The 25,833-nt window shown below is 40.5% G+C and overlaps 2 protein-coding genes across 3 annotated transcripts in view; one reads left to right on the forward strand and one right to left on the reverse strand.

The window, feature by feature from the left end:
• Positions 1–23,684, reverse strand: part of CG12541 (uncharacterized protein) — a 44,445-nt gene extending 20,761 nt beyond the window's left edge. For both annotated transcript variants that reach the window (NM_132150.3, NM_001042797.2), the window contains exon 1: positions 23,189–23,684. In NM_132150.3, the coding sequence (NP_572378.3) occupies positions 23,189–23,276 (88 nt within the window). In that variant the 5' untranslated portion in view covers positions 23,277–23,684. The remainder of the gene's footprint in view (positions 1–23,188) is intronic.
• nullo lies at positions 7,108–7,953 on the forward strand. Its single transcript, NM_078512.5, has one exon. It carries the CDS (start codon positions 7,218–7,220, stop codon positions 7,857–7,859), a length of 642 nt encoding a protein of 213 aa, NP_511067.3. The 5' UTR covers positions 7,108–7,217; the 3' UTR covers positions 7,860–7,953.
• Positions 23,685–25,833: the final 2,149 nt, after the last annotated feature.

A 25,833-nucleotide genomic window follows, 5' to 3' on the forward strand; every position in this document is an offset into this window, starting at 1 on the left:
CCCAAGTCTTGTGTTTGCACAACTTTCCCAACCCAGCCCATTAACTGATTGCGGGCCACAAAATGTTTTAATTGGTCTTTGATGATTAGAAATTTAACAATCGCCACAAACCGCTGTCCACAGAATGGCGAAAACTCCGTCTTTTTTTTGCTGCTCATTTCATATTCAAATCGATGGAAAGAATTAGTAGCATGCTGCGCGTAATTACGCGAATAAATGTGCATTAATTAGTGCAGCGCAGCCAAAGCCAATCTAAATTGAAATGGAAAATTATAAAACGAAGCCAGTGGAGATAAGCAAATATGGATTACGAAATGCGGCTTTGGGAATATTTGACTGGTTTGCATATTTCATTATTGTAGCAGGATAGGCAAACGTAATCCAATGGTTCAATAATAAATGCAAATATATAGCGAAATGTATTTTAATTGGCAGCTCTGGCCAAATCATATGCTGCAAATCCGACTACCCTGCCCTGTTTACAGGGTATCGGTTGGTGGTATCGATTTTAGTGGCTTGTCAAGTGTCTGGGTGCCCACTTAAGCTACCCCTTCTGCTTCCTCCACCCGCCGCACCTGAGGTCCTCGCATTTTCCTGACATTTTTCCCGCTCCTTTGGATCCTTGACAATGGAAAGAGATGGCAGCAATGTGTTAAGTGGCGGACGACAGAGACGGACTGCTGCGTTACCCAAGTAGTAGTTGGCTTCGCATCGGTGAGTTGCCATAATTGGTGCGGACTCTCAATTGTTGCAGCAATCAGTCAATCATTCAATCAATCAATCAATGACTTCGAGCACCAGGCACTAAATAATTTTACGCGGCGACAGTGGAAAGAGAGGAGTATACTGATTGGTGTTGCACCTAATTGCAAGGTGAAAACGGTGGGCCACGTAAGTGCCACGTTGATTATTGCAACACTTTTTCACACACTCCAAAACTTTTCACCACGTACACGTGCACACATAGCACGGCATATGTGGGAAAATGGGAAAAGCTCTGCAGGATCGAAATTAAAGCGCCGTTGAAGTGTCAGAATTTTCTTTATTTAATGCAGCAACTTTTGCGCCGCCTGACTTTCATGAGCTGCACATAAAAATGATGTAGAATTATTAAGTTTTTCCCCTTGGCCTGCTGGCTGCCATAAAGAACAAGTGAAGCCAAAAAAAAAAAAACAGGAACTTGCCCCAGGGACTCTTCCTTTGCCCATCTCTTTCGCTCCGCCCATCTGGCGGAATAATAAATAGTAAATGGCGCTATTTTATAGAGAATTTATGCGCGAGGAAACTGCAAAGAAATCAAATAAAGATGAGAACGCCGGTTCTATAGTGTGGAAAATTGAAATAATTTATTATATTCTTGCCAAAGCTATGAATTCTCTGCAGAGAGACCATCATAAAATGAAAATACAATATGTATAAATAACAATCCTTCAACAAATGATAATGAGTATGTTAAACTGAAATATGAAATGGCTAAGTTTCTTTTTTCTCGCGCCACCATTTGCCAGTCACTTCCGCACACCTTTTTCCAACCATTAAATCGGACCCATTGTGACTTAACCTTTGTCTTGCCCAAGTCCATGAAATATTCAAGCTGACATTGACCCTGGATACTGGCACAATTCCTGACGATTCCCCATGAACTTCTCCAACTTGTGGGGCAAAAACTTTAAAGTGTCAAACTGTTAGCATGCCTGCACGTGGGGTAGGACGAGCCATGTATCCGGGTTAATTCAAACTATTCAGGGCCGGACCAGGCGTATACATAATTTAAGAGCCACTGGACGGGCACAGAAAGAAAACACGTCAATATTGTTACACAAAGTTTTCGCTGCAAAACTTTGTGCTGGGACTTCAATGGGCCATATGGGAGTTACAAATATATTAGGTCTATTGTTGAAAACTATTTTGTTAACTTAAAGTCTACAATTTTATACCCAGATGCTTTAATTGAATCTCTATAGTTGAAGTTCGTCAAACATTTTGAAGCTTATCGGCGGAAATCTAGGGATTTCAGCCATTTTGCTTACCGTGTGTCCTGGGACAAGGCTATGCGGCTATGGATATGTACGAGGTGCGGATGAAGCCAAGGGACTTTGCTGCCGTTTGACAGCCGCAAGTGTTTGTCTGACTCCAACGCGGCACTTGAGCCTCGAGTGGCGGACAAAGCAAAGTGGTCCGGAAAAACAAAAGGCGCGATGCTGAACAGGAGCAAACTGAAGTGCTTTGGTCCTGCGGAAGGACCCATACAATATGCACAATGCTGCCCGATCCGATGGCCCAGATTTGTGATCCTAAGGCCGTTTTAGGTAAGCCGCCAAGAATCGACAATCCGCTCTAATTACAATCTGGCCACAATTGAGGATTGCTCGCGTTGCGTGTTACTAGTCTGTTTGGTCCATTGAATCTATTGAATCCATGGAATTGAAATCCTCTGAAGATTTGCCTAATCGGCAGCCCTCTAACCCCACCCCCCGTGCAAGTCGCGTGCTCTGCGGTGTGAAATCTGGCCGAAGATTACCGCGGATCTGCGCGGATATGATGCTGCCCAGCCATACATACACGTACCTAAAAATCTTTGGTCTTCGATGTGCGTCTAATGTTCGAATGTGTGTGTGTGTGTGTGTGTGTGTGTGTGTGTGCGTAGGGATCAAGTGGCCAGATTAGAGATTCCGTGGAGGAGGGGAAGGTGGAGAGTGGGCGGTGGGCGTGGTTAAATCCTTGTAAATCCATCGGCGGGATTAGGACATCTTGCGGTTTTAATGCCAGCCAACCAGCCAGCCAGCTAGCTGCTAGCCACCAAACAGCTGTGACCATCTAAACCACATTTAAGCCATTTAGAGACGCTGATGAATTTATGGACCGTCCAACTCGGTGAGAATGTCACATTCAGATTCCAGGTTTTTAGGCTCACAGTATACACTTTATCACAGGGTATTTAAATTTTGATAGAAGAGAGATTTTAATTGTGCACAAAATGGGCAACTTCCTTTGATATTCTTATATTTTGTTAACTTAGATGGGTTTCCATAAAAATCGTAATATCAGCACATTAATCTTATTTTATTCCTTAATTATAAAGTATACAATATTATATCTTATTTAAAAACTATTCGTCTACAGTATCTCAAGAATTCAAAGACCTTCTTTGCAAAGCCCTTAAAAGTATGCAACATAAAAATGAAGGTGTCATGTTGAAGGAAAGGAAATGAACATTTTTATTGCCTACTTATAAGAGGCAAAAAAAAACCCAGGACATTAATTATGAGCGCACCTAAAGAGTAAGTCAAAATTCGACCAATGAAACCAAGATTTTCTTTTTTTTTTATTGATTTTCCCCCATGTGTGTGTGTGTGTATGTTGTGGAAAAGAGAATCGGCGGAGGTCTGGGTAAAAAGGAGCAGGGAATTTGATGCGTGCCAGTGCCAGCATCAAAACTCCGAGTGGAGAATTGGGGTATTTGGGGAATTGGGGAAATGGACATGGCCATCGTTCACTGATGGATAGTTCACTTGATTGCAACTGGCAGCGGGGTGGCCACCATCGAAATTGAAAGCCAAGTAAAACAAACAAAAAGCACATTTCTCGTTTGGTGCTTAAACAAACTCAATTATGTTTACAATTTGGCCGACCATCAAAGCTACCCACTAAGATTGATAGCATTTCGCTTATCAGCATTGCAAGATTTATTCTATAGTGCAACGAAAAACTATGACCTCAACATACATTAATCTGATTAATCTGTTTAAGTACTAAAACTTCTTGCTCAACTACAGGGTATCATGTGCTGTAATAACTGATGATCTTGGGCGGAAAATTGGGGGCCAACGCAGAAATTGTAAACAAAAGAATGTCAAAACAGTGTCCTCCGCCATTTTCATGTGGGAAGTGTGTCAAAATCACATTAGATGCTGTTAACTTTTGTCAGTGACTGTGTTTGTTTGGCTCGCAATCTTTTTTTTCGGTTTTTGGTCAATTTGTTTGTTGGGCCGCAAATTGATTGATTGCTATTGATGCCTGATTTGTCCTTAACCCTCACGCACCATGTCCTTGCCCTTATCCTTTTGACTCTATACATTTTTGTTTTGCTCTTCCGCGTTTCGCTCGGCTGAGATTTGTGGTCATCCCAAATGGATTTTCTGTGGCCCACCAAATTACAGGCGACCAAGTTAACTGGTCCGTGGTGTGTGTGGGTGATTGAGTAGATAAATGTTATTAACTTTGGCTTACACTTGCCATGTGTAAACTTTGTAATCCAACCAGGATGATCGAATAAGATGGATTTTGTGGCCAGATGAGTAGCTTAGATTTGAATTCGAAAATTGACCACTAAAGGGTTAAATACAACTAATTTGAATGAATTCATATGCAGTATAAGCCAATTTATATTACTAGCTTTAATTTTTAATACATATATCAATAGTACTGTTGCCCCTTTTGAAATAGATAAAGATGGTAAAGGTTGTAAACCTCTGCCTGAAGTAAGTTGAACTTTGGTTCGCGCTGTTTTATCTCAATTTCGAATGCCAAACTTTGGCCAAAATTCGCTTTGTCAGCTTGGGGGCCAGCCTTTATTGCCACTTTCCATTTGGCCCAACCCAATGTAAACGTAATTCTCTTTCCTATCCTCGGGGGAATTCGGATGACACCTCAGCGCGTGACACATACAGGAAAATGTTTTGCAGGACACACCGCTTTTGTGCTCACGAATGCGCAGTGCAAAAAGAAAAAAAGGGTTGATTTGCATACGGGGAATACGCATTGGAAAATAGAAAAGGGTTAGGGAGTTATTCCCAGATGCATTTTTATGCCCTTGAAGGGGTTAAATAGAAAAGCGATTTTTATGCCATTTTTTTCCATTTACTCATATTGTTCGCTGCCATTTTTTTTTTATGGTATGCAAACGTGTTGGTCAGATCGTAAAAGCCATTTCCAAATGCAGCCGGCAGGTAGAAATTGAAATGAATTGAATTGCGTGAGCCATGGAAAATCCAAAAAAGGGGGATAACTCTGATAGCGCCTTTTTTATTGCAAAATGCAAATTCAATTTGTCACAACTGGCCTTTGACATTGACACCGAAAATGTCGAATCAATAATAAATTTTAAAATGTGTAATTTGCGGGTGGACATTAATTAATTGCCAGCCGCAAATGGTTCAATTAAACGGACTGTGGTGGCAGTTACTTAAAAATATACATATCCTTGCTGGCAAATAAACAAATGTACATAAACATATGTGCTGCAGTTGTAATTTGTTTACCATTTTTATTTGATACTTAACAAATGACTGCAACTAAATGAAATTCTCTGTAACACCAGAGGAATCTAATGCTCCTCTGGAATTCCGTTTAAAGGTGAATCTTGTGGGGAGCCCCACAAGCCGCAAAATTTCAGTCCAACTGACCCCCATAGATTTCCATTTCAACTGCAGTTGACAATGAAATGCTCTCTGCGTCCATTCGGCGCACAGGGAATTGAGTTTATCAGCTTGCATATGCTCTGCTTCACTTCACAATCGTAAACATTATTTAACTAAAACTAGTTTCGGCAAAGGTCAATTTGAACGCTTTGAAAATATATTTAAGTCTAGTAAAAGTTGTAAAAATGAAGTAAGAGTATACCCAACTTCGTTTATTTTCCCCTCAAAAAAAAAATACGATTCTTTTTACACTACTACCGGGAATATTCAAATGAATTTTCCGTTTTTCGTTTGCATCGCTCTTTGTTCCTCCGAAAAGCGGAAAATAGACACTGCTGGCCACAAGCCGCACTCTCCATTCCCCCAACAATGACCTTCGTCCTTTGGCGTCGTATTTTTCCAGAGGAAAACAGCGAACAAGAGAAGGTATTTTGTGTTTCAATTTTAATACAATTAGAGGTTGCATCGATGCTGCAAAATAATTGGAAGCTGAGTGGAAATTCAGGGCCAACAGAGGGGGTTTCCCCAATAAACCTAATTAATGGGAAATACGTGTAGACGGGGTTACAAAGGCGATTTTATGCACAGCAAGAAAATATTAGGTGATATCCTTGTTCAGCATTTACATTTCTTCTATTTTTATATATTTCTATTCTCACAGTGTAGCTGTGCATTATAATTGGGCTTAATTATTTTCTTCAACTGGCTTACTGCACAGCCCGCGGTACATATGTCCACTTATAATGAAGGCAAAGCCGCTTATGTCCTCGCCCACCCAATTACTTATACGCACACACGCTCATCTACACCAGCACACACACACACACACGCAGAGACAGAGGGAGAATTGATGAAGGCAGCTGCTGACATGCAAAGGCTGATTGACACACAAAGCGAGCATTCTACTGGGATGCTTAACCATGGACCTCGAACCTCGACCCTTTGGCATCACCCAATCTCCTGCCCCTCTGCCACGCCCCATATCCAAGTGCAGAGCAAAAAATCATAGGGTAGTTCTCAATGTTGTAACCACATTTGTTGAAGCTATTCTAACTTAGCAGTTTGATTTAATAGTACTTAAGACCATCGCTCACACTTACTGTCCGTTATTTTTCACTGTGCACTTTGCTCCCTTTATGGCTTTGCTGCAATTCATTAAGAATTTCCTTCTGCGATGACAGCCAAGACTTAAGTGGCTGTACCACTGCCAGCGCCTTGAAGGTGGAGGCGCTCCATTGCTCCATGGCCATGGCTTCGCCCCATCAGAACTGCAGCTCCTTACAGTGGGCAATTATGTCTCGAGGATGTTGAGACATATCCTGGCCAGCGAGCAGCGAGCGACAGCAAATGACAGGCCATTAAATGCCCGTTGCCTGCTCCGACCAGCCTCATCGTTATGGCGACCCTCAAGAGTTAACCCATCGCAACCCAAGCTCTCTTGCACGTGCAAGGATTGCAGGGGCAATAAAATGGAATCGCGACTCTTGCAAAACCCCGAAATCGTGGCCAAATGTTGCCTCATAAAACTATGCAAAACAAGGGGATTATGGTCAGGGCTAGGGGTTAGGATTTTATGAAGGTCGCGCGGGTAGCGAATAAGACCTGATCCCTATTAGGGTCCTGCCCACCCCGGGTACCTGATCCTTTCAGATTTTCGGTATATATGCCCGCCGCTCGATGGCAATCAGCATCAGTTGTCCAACAACAGTTACACCGCTAACAACGTTCTCCAAAACAATATTATATATATTAATATATTACGAACTTGTGACTATACCATTCTCAAGAAATCTCAAAATGGGCAGCACACATTCCGCTGAGAAGGTAAAGAGCGTCGAGGACTCGACCAGTCCTGCAAATCCTGGCATCTTCTGCACTCCCCTGCCCGGTTTTATAAGCAACATCCAGAGACTCGTCCTCCGCAAACTGAGCATCTCGGCCAGAAAACAAAAGCGACTAAACAAGCGCTCCAAGCATCTCCTGCGCCCCATGCCACGCTGCTCGTCCTTCGGATCCTGCGGCACCCTACTGACGCCCACCAAGAAGTCCGCATCCAACATAGCCGATCGCCGCTACGCCCAATGGAAGTGCAGTTTCGAGCATCTGGCCCAAAAGCAGCCGCGTCTCCATGACATCAGCGAGGCCATGACCGGACAGACCACACCACGCGGCTTCCCCTCCCACACGGATCCCAAGAGGTGTCTGATGGTTATGGACTCCAGTTCGCCGGAGTCACCGCTCTACGACATGGTCGGTGGGCAGAAAGTTCGCCGCCGCCTGAGTCTGCGCAGCCACGCCCTTGTGCGACGCCCATCAGCCCGCCAGAAGGCCGAACAGGCCAAGCTGGACGCCCAGTTTCAGCGGGATCTGCGCGATCTGGAGGATTACTACGGTGGATTCCACTTTGCCCAGCGCCGCGAGCGATTGGTGAAGGTTTAAGATAAGATAAAAAGATTAACATAGAGCCATTTGTATAGCCAATATTGTGATAGCTCGTAAGCCCAAAAAAAAGTTCTGAATAAAATTCATATTGAAAATCAAACTGAAAAAAGTAGCCCACTTTATTATTTATTCGTTTATTCATATTTATTAGTTAAGTGTTTATTGTGTTACCGTACAAACAGTGATAAATCGAAATACTTGAAGCAGACCAAAAAAAAAAAAAATCATCCATTTTGTGCGGCAAGTGACATGAATTATTCATTTGGCCAGCGGAAAGACCAACAGGTTAAATCTGAAAAAGTGCAATTTTAATGGCAACGTGCTTCGATTGCCACCGCAAACATTTTGCCGCTTAGCACATTTTTCGATTTTCGGTTTTTCACTTTTCCCCATGCCAATTAGAGGCGGCATAGTTTTCAACGCCGCGTGTTTTCCCCAGTATTTTTAGCGAATTAAATTGTTGCAAGAAATCTGAACGCATAACGCAAGCTCATAAGGCACACTCGATGCGAATCAAAAACGGGGGCAGGGTCAGAAGGGGCGTGGCACAGAGTGGGGGCAATTAATCAGTTGCCAACTAACACATAACAAAAGCCCCCCTCCCTACCAAAATAAGCAACATAAAAAAAAAAGTTGCAGCAAAAACAGACAAAAGGCAGACAGAAATGAAAAATGTGCAAGTACTTGAGGCGAAGGGGGCGGGAAAATGGTGAGAGGGGAGGGGGCGGGAAAAGCGCTGGTGCCAAGGGAAGCTCTTCGAGGCCTTGTCCGATTTTCTTGCTTATTTGCTTCTCACTGCCACTGAGCACAAATAATGAAAGCCCACCGATAAATGAACATTTAAACCAATTCAAATTCAATCCGTAGATTTAAAAAATTTCTTTCCGTGTACGTATTATTTGTGTACTTTTGCCAGCCGTGATATATAATTATTTTTTCTCTACTTTTTGGCAGCTCACTTTCATCTTCAGCCAGCCAATTTGCCACGCTGCAGATTGGCGGCGGATGAATAATGATTTTGCCTCTTGATTTCGATTTCCCAGCTATGTATGCACTTTCCCCATTCGCACTTAGAGTGGTCGGTCGGCTTTCCCCGGGAAATTAATGTGGCTGTGGAGTGGGCAGGGGCCTAAGAATGAACCCTTAACAATGCCCCACAAAAAAAAACATAAATGCAAATGCCCCAATGAAATATTTGTGGCGCTGTCGTCGCCAAGTTGAACGAACTGGCCAACAAAAAAAAAAGATAATTCAGAAGAAATTGAAATGAATGGCAGAAATACGACATAAAACAAAATTCCGTACAATCCAAATGTCATTGCTTCAATTTGGCCAACGCTCCCCGACATTCTGACCACAAGCATTCAAAGAGTTGGCTTTAAAATATGAGAGTGCAAAGGATTGTGAGCCGTAACAAAAAAGAAAGCTTAGAAATATTTAAGAAATTTGCAAAAGAACGTTAAAAATAGAAATGAATATTTAAGTAATATTCATTTGTTCAATGAATATAGTGTGTGGCCCAAGTTATACGAATCTTTTCCCCAATGAACTCTGACCTCCACTTGGAAGCCAGACTATTAACCCCCATTGATCGGATGACAAGGCTTTGACCATTAACTTATGCATGTATGTACATGTATATAGAACCAAATCAATACCAAAAACCGAGAACCAAACCAATATCAATATCTAAAGCGAAACCGAAAATCAGTAATGGAACCTTGGTTCACGTGCAGGCAAAACCAAATCAACAAATGAAAACTAATAGGCAATTATAGGCAAATGTTGGACAGAAGTGGTGGATGGTGGGGCAGGTGGGTGCTAGTGGTTTTGGTGGGTGGTGGTAGACCGATAGTCAAGGTCGCGGTTACGGACCGCGCTAAAATGTGTGGTTAAACATGTGTCAAAGTAGCAAACAGAACTGGAAATTGCCTTTGTTAGCATTTCGAGAAGTGCAAGAACAATATTTGAATTCAAAACATTGTTAGCTAAATTAGTATTGGTTAAATAACCAAGTTTTCATAGAAACACGCAAACTTTATGTGTAAATTTTAAGCGCACTCGTTTTCCATTCAGCTCACGCGTTTACTAATGACTATATTGCCAGTCAATTCCTTTTGGCCAACATTACCATTTGCACATGGAAATTTTAGCGCCACTTGAGGCACCCCTCGTGCATTTTGTTCTAGGAAATTTGATTTTACGCTATTTATTTAAATTTATTTATACTTTATCTGCAATTTGGTCGGCGGCAATGTAGGCGAACGACAAGCAATCTCCGCCTCATCCTCGACTCATCCTGTCGAATGGTTTCACTTCGTTCACTTCGAGGCGGATTTCTAGCAGTTTGCAGGGTGTTTTGGGTGGTTGGGAGGTTGTCATGTAGGTTCTTTGAGCCTTTTGCATACATTACCCACCCACCTAGCCACCCGGCAGCCCGCTGCCCTTTGACCTCAGACCCTCAGTCCTGCTTTTTCTTTTCGCTTTCCTGCCTTTTTTTTTCACTCATTTCGCATCCCGTTGACGTTGACGCTGATTGTGTGCAAATGATAGCAATATGGCAACAATCTTTATATCACACCGCCCATCCAACAGCCACCAACAGGATGCCAACAGAGCATCCACTGGCCTCCCAAGAAACCCCACATTTCGGGCCAGAGTTGCCGCTGCGCTTGTTTGTTATTGTTATCATTATCATGCTTCGCTGATGACGATGACAATCATGATGATGACGCTTGTGACGGCTTTTTTTTTCCTCTACTGGCAATTTATCTAGGGTATACTATAAGGATAAACATGACTTGGTTAGTTGCCTAATTGAAAGCAAGACATTGAAGTCAGATTCAGATTGAGATTGAGATGTTGCAAAATGGGAAAAGTGTCTGAGAAATAAAGCCAAGCGAGTGTAGTTCAATTTCAGTTTAGAAACTGTGTGACACAACATCATTTTTCCGCTATAAAGCAGGCATTAAGAGAATTTTCCGAAACTCATTTCAAAATACCACATTTGGGATGCACTTTGTTCGCTATACTCTAACATAATTTTGCATTTTTCAGTCCCAAAAAACTTATAATAAATTCCGAGCTTGCAGAAATTATAAACATACAAAGGACTATAAATTTTCAGCAGCCTATCTCAGTACGTCATGTACGGATAGTATTATACATATACATAAGGTAGCACACAGTTCATTTGCATATATGCGTGACTGTCTGCGGGTGTTTGTTGCTGTGTGGGTGCGTGAGTGTGTTTGTGTGTGTGCAGGACACAACCGTGGAGAGGACAACAAGTTCATCGTGTTATAAATTATTACAAGCTCGGGGACAAAACGAATTTCATTTGATGTCGCTGCGCTCAGGCGGATATGTTGGCAATGATGATAATGATAGTAATAATGCGACTGCCAAGGAATGGTAATAATATTAAGGACGCGGCTATGCTGGCTATGTGGCGTCATCGAAGTCCTGTTCCTGTTTCTCTATTCCCATTTCGATGTCAGCATTGCGCCACTCATGTGCGTTTTCGGGGCATTTAATTAAATTTTAATGACACTGCACACTACTAAATCATGGCCACAAATCCCCCAAAGGATATGCGAAAATTTCGGAATAATAAAAAGCAAGTGCTGCTGCAGGATCAACATGGACTACTAAGCCACGAAAGCGATGTCCTTGCCGCTGTCCTTGGTAAAGCCCACTTAAGGCACACGCGGCGTATACGCAATTAGTTGAGTTTAATTTATGTCGCCTGCCGCTTTTACTTCCCCCCACCCCAAATGACAAAAGGATAAAAAGCGTTTGGCAAAGGGCACAAAAAAAATATATATAAATTAGGCGGAGAAACAGGACGCAGGACTCAGGACCCAGCATCAAGGGCTTTTGTCGGGGCTTTTGGTCTAAGCCAGAACGTGTAAGTGGCAATTAAAAAGCCAGCAAAAGACACCGCTACCGCCGCGGCCAAACGAGAAAATTAAGGAACAAAAAAAAAATGAAGAGAAGAAACTCGGGGAAAAGTCAATGAAAAAATGAAGTTTCAAGAGGGTTTTCCCGTTTTTGCGGTCTTCACTTTGCGGCTTGATTTATGCCCGCCTCACTTTCACTTAATTTCCCCCTAATTTCCGCTTCGTGTATCACTTGATATTCCATCTACACTGATTTGCACAGCTTTTGGAGTTCGCTTTAGATGTATTATGCAGTATAATTTTGTATTTAATTATGTGGAATTTAATTTTTCATATTTGCATCCTTTTTTAAATGCTTTGCATTGTGTTATTTTGTGTTATTTTTTCAATAAACCCATCATTCGCTTGTTTGTTCAATTTACGTTTGTTCAATTAATTTTGTAATAAGCTGTAATATAATTTTATTTTTTAATACATTTGTAGTTCTATGCAATTGATATTCCTGTTGATTTTCCTCTCACTACAGCCGTAATTGAATTTGCAATGTGTATTATTTACTTAATAAATTGATTGCGTTGCATATTTTTATCTCAGCCAATTATATTTTATGCGAAACTATATACATTCAAAACTGATTACAAATTCCCATTTGGTTTTTAGTTTTTAAGCTCATTTACTTTCTGGAAATGCATTTAATTCAATTTCCGCATGCTTCGCACTTTGTTAGAGAATTTCCTCTGGCGAAATTTGATTCCTTCACATCATTAATTCATTTTTTTCGACATCTTCACTTCAATTTGGCTTGATTTTGATTTTAATTGACCGCCCATCTTGGCTCGAAAGCAGCTCAATTTTGATACATCTTGTGGCTCAAGTTGTAAAGTTCTCAAGTTTCGACATTGAGCCTTTGAAAGAATACATACATACATATTTACCTTGATTTTCGCTGCACGTATATTTATTTTTTGGCTTCTGTTTGTCTTTCATATTTACTTTCACTTTGCACTTGTTTCGATTCAAGTTTGCGGCTTGTTTACCTTCGCAAAACGTTCGCCAAGTCTGGGATCCCGAAAAAAGTGTGCAAAGCAGGCGTTTTTAGCCGAAAATATTGGTTAGAAAATGGCTGGGTTGAGTAACTTTTCGTGGTAACTTTTGTTTTAGTAACCCCTCCACTATTTCCGAGAAAATTCACAACAATAAAGGTCGGCACATTGCCTGACACTCCCATTCTTTTCATCATTTACCATCATCCATCTCTATACAGACCCTCCATATTTATGGTACCACATCCTCTAAAAAAAAAAAGCAAAGAAGTTAAGAGCGGGAAAATAAATGGAAAAGTCCCAGGGAAGCCAAAGAAAATTCTGTAGCATACTTAGCGAGCGTGGTGGCATTGAAACAATAGTTCGAAAAGTATGGTTCCGTACATGTAGAAAAAGCAGAAACCCAATAATGATTATATATAAGATAGATATATAGCCACTGTTTGTTCGCAGTGCACACAAAATGACTTGAGGATATTTGCGGAAGGAGATTCGGTCCAAAAAAAGGGACTGGGTGTCATGGATTGGCCATTTTGGAAGGCAAGAATGTAAATGACGCCATAATTGCACACATCAAATCAAGCAGCAAGACGAATGGAGAGGAGGGAGCCCAAGGAGCAAGGACGAAGGACGAAGGACGACCATAAAATCGTAAGAAAAAACAATTGTGGAAAAGAAGCGGAAACAATTTCAATGGATGCGTGCAACAAAGCGTTGCAAATCGACCATTCTGCGTCTGGGTGCGATTTTTCGCGTTTTCCTTTTGCAGATTTACCGCCTCCTTTTTCCACATTTTCCGCCCTCTCAGCATCCATTTTTAGTCCAGCATCATTTCTTGCCTTGTTTTGATTGTTTGCCCAAAGGATATTAAGTCAATTGCAGAGCTTCCCTCGTCCAAAAAAAAAAAACGAAAATAAAAGCGGAATTTCTTCAACTCCGCCTAATATGCATATTTAATTTTATGATTTCAGGCCCAGCAAAGCAATTGGGAAAAAAGGGCTACGAAAGGGAGAAAACCCCGAAAGAAGGTTTTTCGAGAGGAAACCAACTATTAAACAGCGATTGCGCCGTGTCCTTCGAAAGTTGCCAATTATCCTGATTGCCCCAGTGTCATATGATTGATACAACCCTGCCACAAGCCGCACATTCCGGAGTTTCCTTTGATTGAATCCAGTTTTGGCCACACAAACTTTGTCAAACGATTTGCGGGCCAGAAACTTGGGCACATCAAACTTTCAATGACAAGCATTAAGGCAAAAGGATATTGCCAAGGACATACGTTTTCTTAGTATTTTTTTTTAATATTCAACGAATTTCAGGTGCGCTATAGATGGGTGTCCATAATGATGGATATAGTTCGATTTACTTAACTGCCATTTTCCTGATTGAACCAATTGGGTATTAATGTGGTAAACACAACCGATTGCCAGATATTCGGCCCACTTCAAATCGTAGTAAATTAAATCGCAGACAAAGGCATTCGAAATCGGTTCGAGGGGCCTCAAAACTTGAATAGATTCGAATCCATGGTGGTGGGGGAAATTCCAAAGTGTGGATTTTAGGCCGAAAGATATTGGTTGGTTGGAATGGGGTTGCTTTGGCTTGGATTTTGTTCTGTATGCCGTCTTACTTGGTTTTTGACCTTTGTTGGCCATCCTTTATCCTTTATCCGTCGGCTGTGGTTGCCCGGCTTCTTTTGTCTGGCTTGTTGGCTGCCTGGTCCTGTTTGTTTTGGTTCCGACTGTCTATCTGTCTCTCTTCCCTCCGGTGACCCCTTGACCCTGCCAAAAAACCCCAACCCTTTTACGCCCGCGTGCCTGTGTACGATTGTTTATTGTTTGGCCGCTTATCTGCGCCGCCAAATTGATTTCGAAGCATGTAAATAAAACACAGCCCCTCATAATTATGGCCCGAAAACTTGTGCGTTTCGCCTTGTAATTTGCTCGAATATGCAAATTAGAGGCCAAGTTTAGCAGATGTCCGCGGGGTTTGGGGTCGGCATATTTCGCATGTTTACCTTTTCAACTTGATATGCATAACTCAAATAAACAACCACCCACTCTATCTGCCTTTGGTTTACTACCATCGGATTTGTCTAAAAGCAAATTGATGGTGCCGATACGATACAACTACAGTGCGGGCCAGAAGTTAACTGCCAGCTGATTGATGATGATGGCCAAATGTTTGTTTACCTTTTTGGCAAAACGCTGGCGAGCGTATTTAACGACTCTTCAAACCAAGCAAAGGAATTTAATGCAGCCATAACTTAAAGCAGCCATTGAGATTTTTCTAAACAAATTCAAATATTAATTAACTGTTTATTATGACTTAATTACTAGCTTAATATAGAACACACTGGCTATAAAGAACTTTATAAAACACAATTTAGCGGAATAAACATATAAATTTCGATTTATGTTATAGAATATATTTCAGCATATTCAGAATATTTCAGCACTTTCCAAGGCAAATGATTCCAATTCAATTAATAGACATCTTCAAAAAATTAAATACGAAATTAAAATGCATACAGGTAAACAAATCGGGTTAAATAAATCAAAACTTAAATAGAAATTTATCATGTGAAAAGTGATAATTAACTTGGACACATTTATTTCGCGCGCACTGTTTTGCGGCGGATAGAAAGAAATTTTCCAAACATTTCAATTCGTCGAGCACTGGAGCAAATAAACATTTTGGCAGAAAATCGAATTCGAAATGAAAATATTCTAGGGGCGATTTTAATTATAAATCAAATCCGAACCAGCAACAACAAATGGTTTGGGTCAATTCGGTGGAAGTTCGGTGAAACCAAATGTTGTAGGCCAGAAAAACGGAGAATGCAAATTCGTTTGGAATTTATCTCTTTAAACAGAGTCGACAGGAGCTGATGGCCAAAATGTATCTGTGTATCTGGATCTACTACATTGCAACGGTATCTGTATGCTGCATCTGCATCTCTTGTTGGTTCAGTTGCTACACTGCCCCCATTTTCCCCCCCAACCCCTGTACCATATACATATGTACATATGTATGTTTGTAGATCTTCTGTTGCATTGTGCGTTTTTCATTTGGGAAAATCTACGAACAAGTTTGCTGTGTGTTTTTTCCCCCACTCTCCAACGTTGTTTTTTGCTTTTCCAGCCCACAACTATGGAAAATGTGAAACCCTTTTTTTTGCAAATCACAGAGCTTAGGCGAGGTGAAAGGATTGGATTGGCCAGTTACAGGTGGATGCTTACAATATGACGTTTGTTGAAAACAATGCCATTCTTACTGGCATTGCCTTTTCAAATATAAAGAAATCCCATTTTGGATAAGAACTAAAGGGACTATTGAATTATTATAAACGGAATAGGTTGATGATTTGAATTAAACATTTTAATTTCAATGGATAAAGTAAAGCACACACATCTTGTCACTACAAATGCTGGCTGGCAACTCTGGCAGATGTCGGCGATGACCTATGGGCATACAATTATACATATGTATGTATGTACGATGTACCACCCGTTTTTGGCTCTGCTGACAGCAGACACTCGTCATAAAGCTGGAATGCAAATAAATCCATTACACTGCAGTGCCGCCAGCTGACAGGAAACGAATCTCCAGGAGAACAATGGCCACCGACGGAGGCCAGAATTTGGGGCCACAATTTGGACGTCATTCCCAATTGTAGAGGCGGTGGTGGAGGGGTGGCGCAAAGTGGTGAGGCAATCGCTGGAGTACGGTCATTTGGCTAATTATCCATTGAGCCGCTTACAACTGAAGTCTCCAAGACGACAAGCGACATTCCCCCGACGAGAACACTTTCAATTAGACTGAAACTCCGTTACCTGTACGTACACTGGTGATTAGTTACGGTGGCCAGTTGGCTACCTGGTTGGCAATCTGCTACCGAACAGTAGAACTTGTGACCTGTATAACCTGTGTGACATGACCGCATTTTGGTCATTAGCGAAATGCAATGCAAAACCTTCGCCTTTTCCTTGCCACTTTTCTTTAACTCGGTGGGCGTTCGTTCAAAAAGGGGAAAATTAGAGCAAAAAGGCGTTGCGAAAGGAAAAGGGAAAGGAAAGGGTAATGCAAATGGAAAGTGAGTGATGTGTTTGGGCTGAAGGCGTCCCGGGGGGCGTGGCAAATCCCTACTTTATAGTTCACACTTTCCCAACATTCGCATCTTCAGTCAATGGGTTTTTAATTAACTTTCAAAGCAAAAACTCAACTGCCAGAAGTGCTTCCTTCAACGGTTTTTCTTGAACTACACGGAGAGATAAAATGTGCCTCATTTTGTATGTAAGCGTTAGAAAATAAGTTAAAGAAAAATGTAATAGAAGATATAGAAAAGTTGTAGTAATAGATTTTAAAAGAGGCGACTATCTTAACTAATAATATTACTTCAAAATAAATTTTCGCGCATCGTTAAGAAGCATAATCAATTGTTTTGGTAGACATTTAAAAAAGAAGTACCCAAACTTTGCGTGCAGTGCATATGATTGCCTGCCGCCTCTGCCTTCGTCACTTTTTGAACCCATCACATATGCCGGGCTCCATGGGGATTTTCGTGGGCGTTGGGTCGACGGGGCGTGGCTGTCATTTTGCATTCTATTCAATTCCCATCAAGGTGGAGAGTGCTCAAGTTGACTTTCAATTTTTCGCCAGGATAAAGGATAATAGAAACAGCAGAGCCAGCAACAACGAAATTGTTGTCAACACTAATGAAATTACAAAAGGACACGACAGGAGATTGGTACTAGGAAAAAAAAGGAGGCGAGCACTAAAACACAGAGACACAGAGACACAGACACTTTAAATAATTAAGCACTCGAAGGGGATTCCTAAATTATCAGAGATCTTCAAGTAGAACTGTCAGTGCTTAATTAAATTTGAAGAAGCTAAACAGATTTGAGATGGGATACTGATTAGCCCAATTACAAAACTCACTTAAATTCGCTTGAGCAGTTTTTACATTTTTTTTTATACATATATACATATTTATATATTTGGCCAAAAAGATGAAAATCCCACTCTGCGAATTTGAAACCACCAACTCGTGCTGACACGTATAAATTACTGCCTATATGCACACGTTCCGTGAAATATGTATATGCTCCATTTTAATCAAAGGGTGTTAATGTTTGCCTAAGTAGAGAACACGAAACACAAAGCCATACAGTGAATATTGGCAGGCAAACGATATTTTGATTTACTCAAGTGATGATAAGTAGTTCCAAGTACTTGGAACCACTGTAAAATTAACTACAATAGAAGGCACAAGTTTCACTTAGGTGATTCGGCCTGTAATTGCATGTTGCACGTTGAGTGGCGAGACCTTTTGGGGCATCATCACCATCATCATCATCATCATCATCATCGTTATTACGACGCGGGAACAGCAATTCCCAACTCGATTGCGTGCTTCTATTCATGTGTGGCCTTTAACCCGATTGATGGCCACCGGCTGGCTGCCATTCTGGGGGTTAAGGTTGCCCCCGCCTGAGGTGCGGATGCAAAGGGTTAAGGAGAAAAAAGACCAACCTACCAACCGCCCGCTGGGTGCACACGCAAATGGCAAAGGACCAAAAGGATCGCATCGGAAATTGTTTTAATACGCGTTTTATTTCATTTGCTGCTTGTAAACTGTCACAAATGGCAAAAAAAAAAAACAGAGGAAACAAAGTCAGTCGCAGTTCGTGGGCGTGGCGGCACATAAATTGTTATTTCTTGGCCCGCGGCACAACAAAAAAAAATCGAATAAACACACAAAAGATATAAAAGATATGATGGGGCACCGTTGTAAGTACAGTATATAATAATTGTGTACTGGTGGGAAAAGCAATTTTCGTGTTAACTTTTCAACTTATCTGTGTATCTAATCGGTAAGATTGTTGTGGGCAAATTGAAACAGCAGTTGTCCAAATCTCAATAAAGTTGAAAGGACACTGAGCCGAACAAACATGAGTAAGCGCTAACTACAGGGTATCAGCGAGTCGCACAAGTCTGTCACTCAGGCGGATAATCTGGCATTACATTTGAAATGCCCTAAACGACAAACAAAGTGGGATATCTTTGTGAAAAGTTAAGCCGTCTTGGAAATGTCTGCAGATTTGTTAGGTAAATTCAAATAAATACAGAATGTCATGTCAACACATATACTAGGTATAAAACAGGCGAAAAGATCAATTCAAATAATACATTATACATTGGAAGTTCCTCAATCTGAAAATATTTAGAGTTTTACAAACACAGCACAAACAATAAATACAAATATAATGGAGATGAGAAGTTTTTCAGCTTGATATATCTATTATCTATTATATCTATTTTGTTAGCTTGAAAACTGCGGTATCAGTTGGTCGACTACAATATCCCTTTTTTTTACTCAAACACAATAAAGACGACACATTTCATATGCGCGTCCTTGGTTAGTTAAAAGGAAAAATGGGAGCGGTTCTTTGGGTGGTTGGGACATGTCGACCACAGCAGTTGACAAATTTGGAAAAATTGCAACAGCGACAGCAGCCAGATGCTGCTGCCTTAAGGCAAAACAAAAAATATATATACCCCCAACAAAAAAAACAACGACTTTGGAGGACAATTGAATGTATATGAGTGTATGTATATATGCAAGTAATAATGTGGCAAATTGTTGACGCTGCTGATGAAGATGCCACCGCTCACGATTCTCTTTTGTATGTTGCCATGGCCAAAAGAAATTGTTAAAAATACAAGTGCTATAAAAACGGTCAGCATTGTGCAAACTTTAAAGAAGAAATAAAAAGCAAAACCGGAAAGAGTCATTTTTTATTAACGATTTTCGATGTGACGAGATATAAAAAAATTAAGGATTAAAAAACAACATTTTCGTGATAGCCCGAAATGTTTTTCAATGGATATTTTTCCCACAAAGGTGTGTCTGGATAAACCCCTATTAAGAGTATTCAATATTCACATCACATTCGCGGTATTTTCGTATTGTTTATTTTCACAACAAAGTTTTTGTGCGCCGTCCAATGTTTGTAAACATTTTCCGCCTTCTCTCCTATCAATCGCACTTTAACCCCCCCCCCCTCTTTCATTTCAAATTTTTCATTTTTCCCCGCCAACTGAAAATTCATTTGAGTTGCGGCTAGGGAATTTTCGCCCAATGCTAACCGAATACTTAGATCAATAGGAGTACTTGTACTCACTAGCTGAAAAGTTTTATGTGCATGCAAGCGAACACATAAACGGAATCATTATTTACTTTTCGACTTGAAGTTGTGGAAAACTAATTGCTCCTTTATTATCTTTAGTTAATGTTCGAAACTAAAAAAAAAGAAAAGTTTTTAAAACTAAACCCCAGAATGTATGGCGTTTGAATGAGTTCCGTAAAGTTTATGCACTTTTAGATGCCCCAGGATGTCTGGTTTATGTGGACTTCTAATTTGAGTACAGCGTTCGCAGTACACTTTTTCATCACATCTCATTACACTTTAATGATTCCGTTTTACTTCAGGTTAAACTTCCCTGCCACGCCCCCTTTTGCTTTATTTTTCGGCATTAAGTCCTGACAGCCGTTATCTCAGTTCCACCTGTGTTAAAACGTTTTTATGTCATTTTTTCTTGTCGGCCAAGAAAACCGCAGAAAATTTCACCTTTGCCCCTGGGATTATGATTCGATATTTCCGTTTGGCAGCGAATAAACACTGAAAATCCTTATGAATGTATTCGAATTACTCACTTTGCTGTTGACACTCTTCATTAGGCCACGCCCAGGCGGAAAACTTTCTCTCGCCCACTTTTCCTTATCCTTAAGTGGAGCTAAAAATATTCCTTTGTATATTACCCATAACAGCTTATATAATTGTGGAATAAAAAAGAGTAGAACGGATGGATGGACGCGGTCTGAATAATTGTTGCAAGGTTGAGAGCTTTCGCTGACGCAAGAAGAACGCAGGACCTTCTTTAACCGCCCACCGCCACCCGATGCAACCGTTACTACACAGAGAATAATGACTTCGGAAACGAAAGTATGACTAAAATATAGGTTTCTTAGATAGCTGTATTGAACTGTCGCAAACAAGTGCCTGCTTTTCCATATATTCTAGCATTTCTTCAACTTGGAAAGAATGGAAGAGTTCCCCTTTCGAATGCTAGCCAGATTATGGAATCATTGTTTTCCGTGTTGCAGCTAGTTACTGCTGCTTACTGGCGTTCGTGTTGCCCTTTTTGTTGCAGGTTCAGGCACTGCCACTGACAGTTAAATGGAGTGTCACCGCCGTCTAATCAGCTGCAAACGCAAACACGAGGTGGCCGTGGGGGCGGAGCAGGGGGGCGCTGACAATCTCAGATTAGTGTCGCCATATTGCGTCGGACTGAATCCGCCATGTGTCTGTATCCTACGTCTGGGGTCCAGGACTGGGTTAGTCCGCCCTTTTGTGACAGTCGCACGTCCGTAAGCCAGTTAAGACAGGTCCCGAGCCCATGGGGCAGCTCGTAGCCGAGGTAAGCGCGCCAGGTGAGCTGTAACCAATCCGTCAATGCACTCAGAGAAAAGTAGAGAGATCAAAAGGGCTAAACACTCAACTAATCTTAAAGGGAACAAAATGAATCGCATGAGTTGGGCATTGGAATTCAGTTAAATCGATTAAGACACGTTAAGTCCATAGTCCACTGTAGCACCCAAAATTTTCTCACAGTGCTGCCCCAAATCGCCGAAAGGGAAGTCTGCATGTTGTCTAGTATCGGTTTTGGGTTTAGATGCTTTCATTTTCATTGTGGCACGCTTAGGCAGAGTGATGAGATTTCTTAACTGCGATTTTAGCCTATTTTTGGAATGCCAGCAAAAGGGATGCTGATGATGAGAATGGGGTGAACCGTGTCCCCGGGATAAATCTCATCCAGATAGACCCGAATAAGTTGTGACTGGGGAATACCAGTCAAGTCAGCTGGCTGGCAGTGAAATGGGAAACCTTTTTCGGACAGAAGGTTCCATCGAAACGCCTCGAGCCTTACGGGAATTATATTGCAAAAATGATTCGATTTTGTGGATAATCAAAGCGAGAATTTGCCCCACAATAGAGCAGCTCATCATATGATGTGCAATTTCATTTAATAATAAGCACCAATTATTAAGTGCTTGCCTAATTGAAATTTCCGGAAGCTTATAAGATTGTTGTTTAGATTGTTTTGCAACCGTTGTGGGCGCCAAATGTTGTAATCGGCTTAAACAGTTTCATGGTTTTAGTTGGTAAAACAATTATGGGGGGTCTTCAATTTTAAACTTTCCTAATAAGTATTTAATAATATTTCTATTTTTTTATATTCCCTTTTAACCAAAGAAGTCTTCGACTTTTTGTCAACTTATAATTTAGACGTGGGATAATTGAAATTGCCATCGAGGCTAGACAAAGTTGCGTTCTGGATTTACTTTTCTTTTCAATTTGCTGGGATTAGTTTACTTGGCCACATTCTTTTCGTGTTGCACTTTTTTCTTGGCTGCATCTGGGGTAGGATGGGGAAAATGCTGAGGCAACAGTTTCCCAAGTATTCTATGATAATAATAAAGTTTTCCTTTCGCTGCTTCTGCTGCTGATGTTCATTTTGCACATTAACGCAATCGCTGCACCGTGATTAAAGTGTTTCAAATTATGAGTCTAAAAGTGAATTATGCTTTTGGCTTGAACCTAAACTAATAGAAACAAAACAATATTCTATAAAAATGTTTAAAATTCCAATTAGTATAAATTCCATTATCATTTTACCCTTATATTCATAGGCACAAAAAAAGCTAATGGTTTTTAATGCTATTTTGTGCCACTGTGCTATGGCTGGAACGACGAAAAGGGGGCGGGGCAAGCACGCCCCTGAGATGGAGAGCAGCTCGCGTTTTAATTTCATTAAGTACCGTTATGGCCCGCGCCGCAAGTGGAATGCAATGGGAGCAGATCCATAAATTACGCATACGCCGCGTTGGCCAATTTTTCGGCCCCCCTCATGGGAATTGCAATTGCACGAAAAACAAGTGGCAGCAAATGGGTAATGGGCTACTTTATCGGTGTTAATTACTAAGCATTTAACCAATAACATTTCAATTTCGAGGCTGCAAATATTGATCATTTTTAAATAAGCTGCCCAGTCAGAATTTTGTGTTCCTGTGGTTTAATAGACTTATATCGTGTAGCCAAATACAGATGTGGGAAAGATCGTGCATGACAAGATCAAATGCAGAAACGCAGATGGATTTTCCAAAAATAATTGGCTTGAACTCTGTGAAATATGTGCTTTCGAGGAATGAAATAATAATTGTTTTTCTGCCGACGCTTATTTCGGTTGGAAGACATGCCTTTTTTTTTGGCACTCAATTGGGGCATTAGGACATGGGGGACTTGGGACTCACCTCTGCTGAACAGGATAATGTGCAGGAGGCACTCCAGGGCGGCGCCGTGGGATTTGTACCTGTACTGGGGCTTGTTGCTCGCTGCCATTTGAGCTTCGATTTACATGTTCGTCGGATCGCCGGCTTTTACTCTGCAGCTCCTTGTGTTTTTTTTTTCTTTTTTTTTTAACCGGCCTGGTCGCAATATAAGAACTGCTACTTCTGGTGAATTATTCAGTCCGGTGTCGCTGCACTTGTCCTATGAATATTGCAAGTGCGCCCTGCAATTAGCCACACACTAGCAGACAAAGTTACATCTACGGCTATAATTATTACGGTAAGCACGCACACACACACATGCACCCTTACAAAAGAAGCCTCCTAGCAAACACTTGAAAAAAAATGCCAAATAATTGATGAAATTAAACGTTGACAAAAATGCGCGCCAAAAATTCGCTCGCGCTTTTGGGGGGCAGCTAAATGGGGGGTGGGGCAGTCGCACGTGCGCTTTCGCCAAGCGTCAGAAACCAACTGAATTCATTTTGCTGGCAAAGTTTGGATTGGCGAACAGTAGATAACAGCGGCTGTTAGTGTGCTGTTAGAAACAGAGAAGAAGAAACGAGAGTAATGAAGCGGGAGAAAAAGGTGAATTTTTATGAAATTTCATATTATGGTTTTAACACTTAAATCGAACTCTTTATGACGCATCACAAAGAATAAATGTTTAATGCTGCCATTAATAATAATGTCCCTAATTAAAACAAATATCTTCGTAAACTGAGGGATTTATTACTTTGTGCATCTAGTTTCATAAGCCACTACAAATTATATTTATAAATTTATTATTTTCCATTTATAAAAAAGTCGAAACAGCAACACTCGACTGACTGTTAACCTTGTGTAACAGAGAAATGTGCAGCCAGCGGGCAATGTTAAGCTTTTAATGCCTCTGTTTCCAGCAAGGATTTATTTAAAAATCCATAAGTTGATTCAAATGCGTAGTTAAATAGAATGACACAGCAAGTAGACATAAACTTTTACGTTCAACATAAAGAAATGAAAACTTCAGTTAATTCAGTTTTAATGAAGGCCAACAAAGATTTTAGATTTGAATACCTTAATTGCAAATGTCAGCAATGTTTTGCTGATAATTGTACTTATAAGGCCTGCATATATGGTTTCAAACTAGTTTGAACGTAACGCCTTTTCATAATTTGTTATGTTATTGCAAACTGGTTTGAACGTAACGCATTTCAATAATTTTTCAAAACTTTTTTTGGCGGTGTGGCAGCACTGATTCACTCACTGTTACCAGCTCTGTTAAGTGTCTGTTGACAACACCAACATTGCCAATCGAATATGGTATTCGATATATTAATAGTTTGGCGCGCTCTTATACGTTAACAAAATTCAAAAATACTTTTAATAAAATGTTGTTAAAATGTTCTTTTTGCTGAATGAATAAGACATACATCCAATCATTACAATACATCTATTTTAAGTATTAAGTCAGTTTTTATTAATTAGAACATCTCTTATTAAAATATCAAAAATAAGAGGATTTTTGTTACGTGTCCTTAAAAACACAGCATGTACATATATGTAACATATACTATTTAAATTAAGTTTTCAAGCGGATTATTAAATAGTTTGCTAAAGTACTTTTTAGTTGCTAGGCGGGCATGGAGGCTATTGAGCTATGCTGACGTAGGAACAGTCCTCAGATAACCAGTTTTGATCAGTTTACAGTGGTATTTCGTTTACTGATTTTTGAACCACTCAGCGGAAATATGACTGGAATCGAATCATTCGTCATTTGATTTTGTAAACCACATGTAAGTAGTGACAATTGCAATTAATAATCGCATAACAAAATATAGTTTGATGAAAAATAATAAATATTTTTAAAGCTGAATTACCAAAAAAAAAAAAAATGGGAGTACAAAGTACACAGAGTTACCTTGATTTTAAAATATATATATATATATATATGTATGTTCGCCGGTCTGGGACTCTTATCTGATGAACACTGTATATATTTCTTTAAGAGGTGTTTTTTTTTTCGGCAGACAAACTCACGTTTTCGTTCTTACTGTTTTATCAGCCGTCTGGCATGGCATTTACATATAATCGAACGATTCAGTGTGTTTGGGTTTTTTTTTTATATATATTGTTTTAGATTCTTTTTTCGTTTTGGCTTTTGCCGAGACACGGGAGAGTAATTAATACAGAATTACAAGCTGAAACTGATTGATTGAGTTGGGAAGGGAGCAAAAAGCAGAATGTGGAAAGCCCTGGTGAAAGGTGGTACTTAGCAGGAAACCAGAAATTTGCCTACAGCCACCATAAATCAGATTCAATTTAAATTATCTGGCCACTGGTTGCCGGCCATAAATTACTTATCGTTTCATTTGACCAGACAAGGTTTTTTTTTATGTGTTTTTGTAGTCCCAGGGCTTTTGTTAAAATTGCTTGATTTACCTAAATATTAAGCCATAAATATTTGAACTTGTCAAAGTGGCCCGCAATCAGTATTTAAATATTTGCCGTCATTATCGTGATTACACTGCTTGTTGTGGTCATAAAAACAGTTGCCACATTTCGTGGTTCGGATTCCGTTAATTAAAGTAGCCGCTCGGGCATTATTCATTTCAAAACGATCTGGC

Source organism: Drosophila melanogaster, chromosome X, assembly GCF_000001215.4.
Source record: "Drosophila melanogaster chromosome X".
NCBI classification, from domain to species: Eukaryota; Metazoa; Arthropoda; class Insecta; order Diptera; family Drosophilidae; genus Drosophila; species Drosophila melanogaster.

Bases quoted from the DNA above. Each gene is read 5' to 3' on its own strand.
- nullo (NM_078512.5), top strand. From the start codon at position 7,218: ATGGGCAGCACACATTCCGCTGAGAAGGTAAAGAGCGTCGAGGACTCG.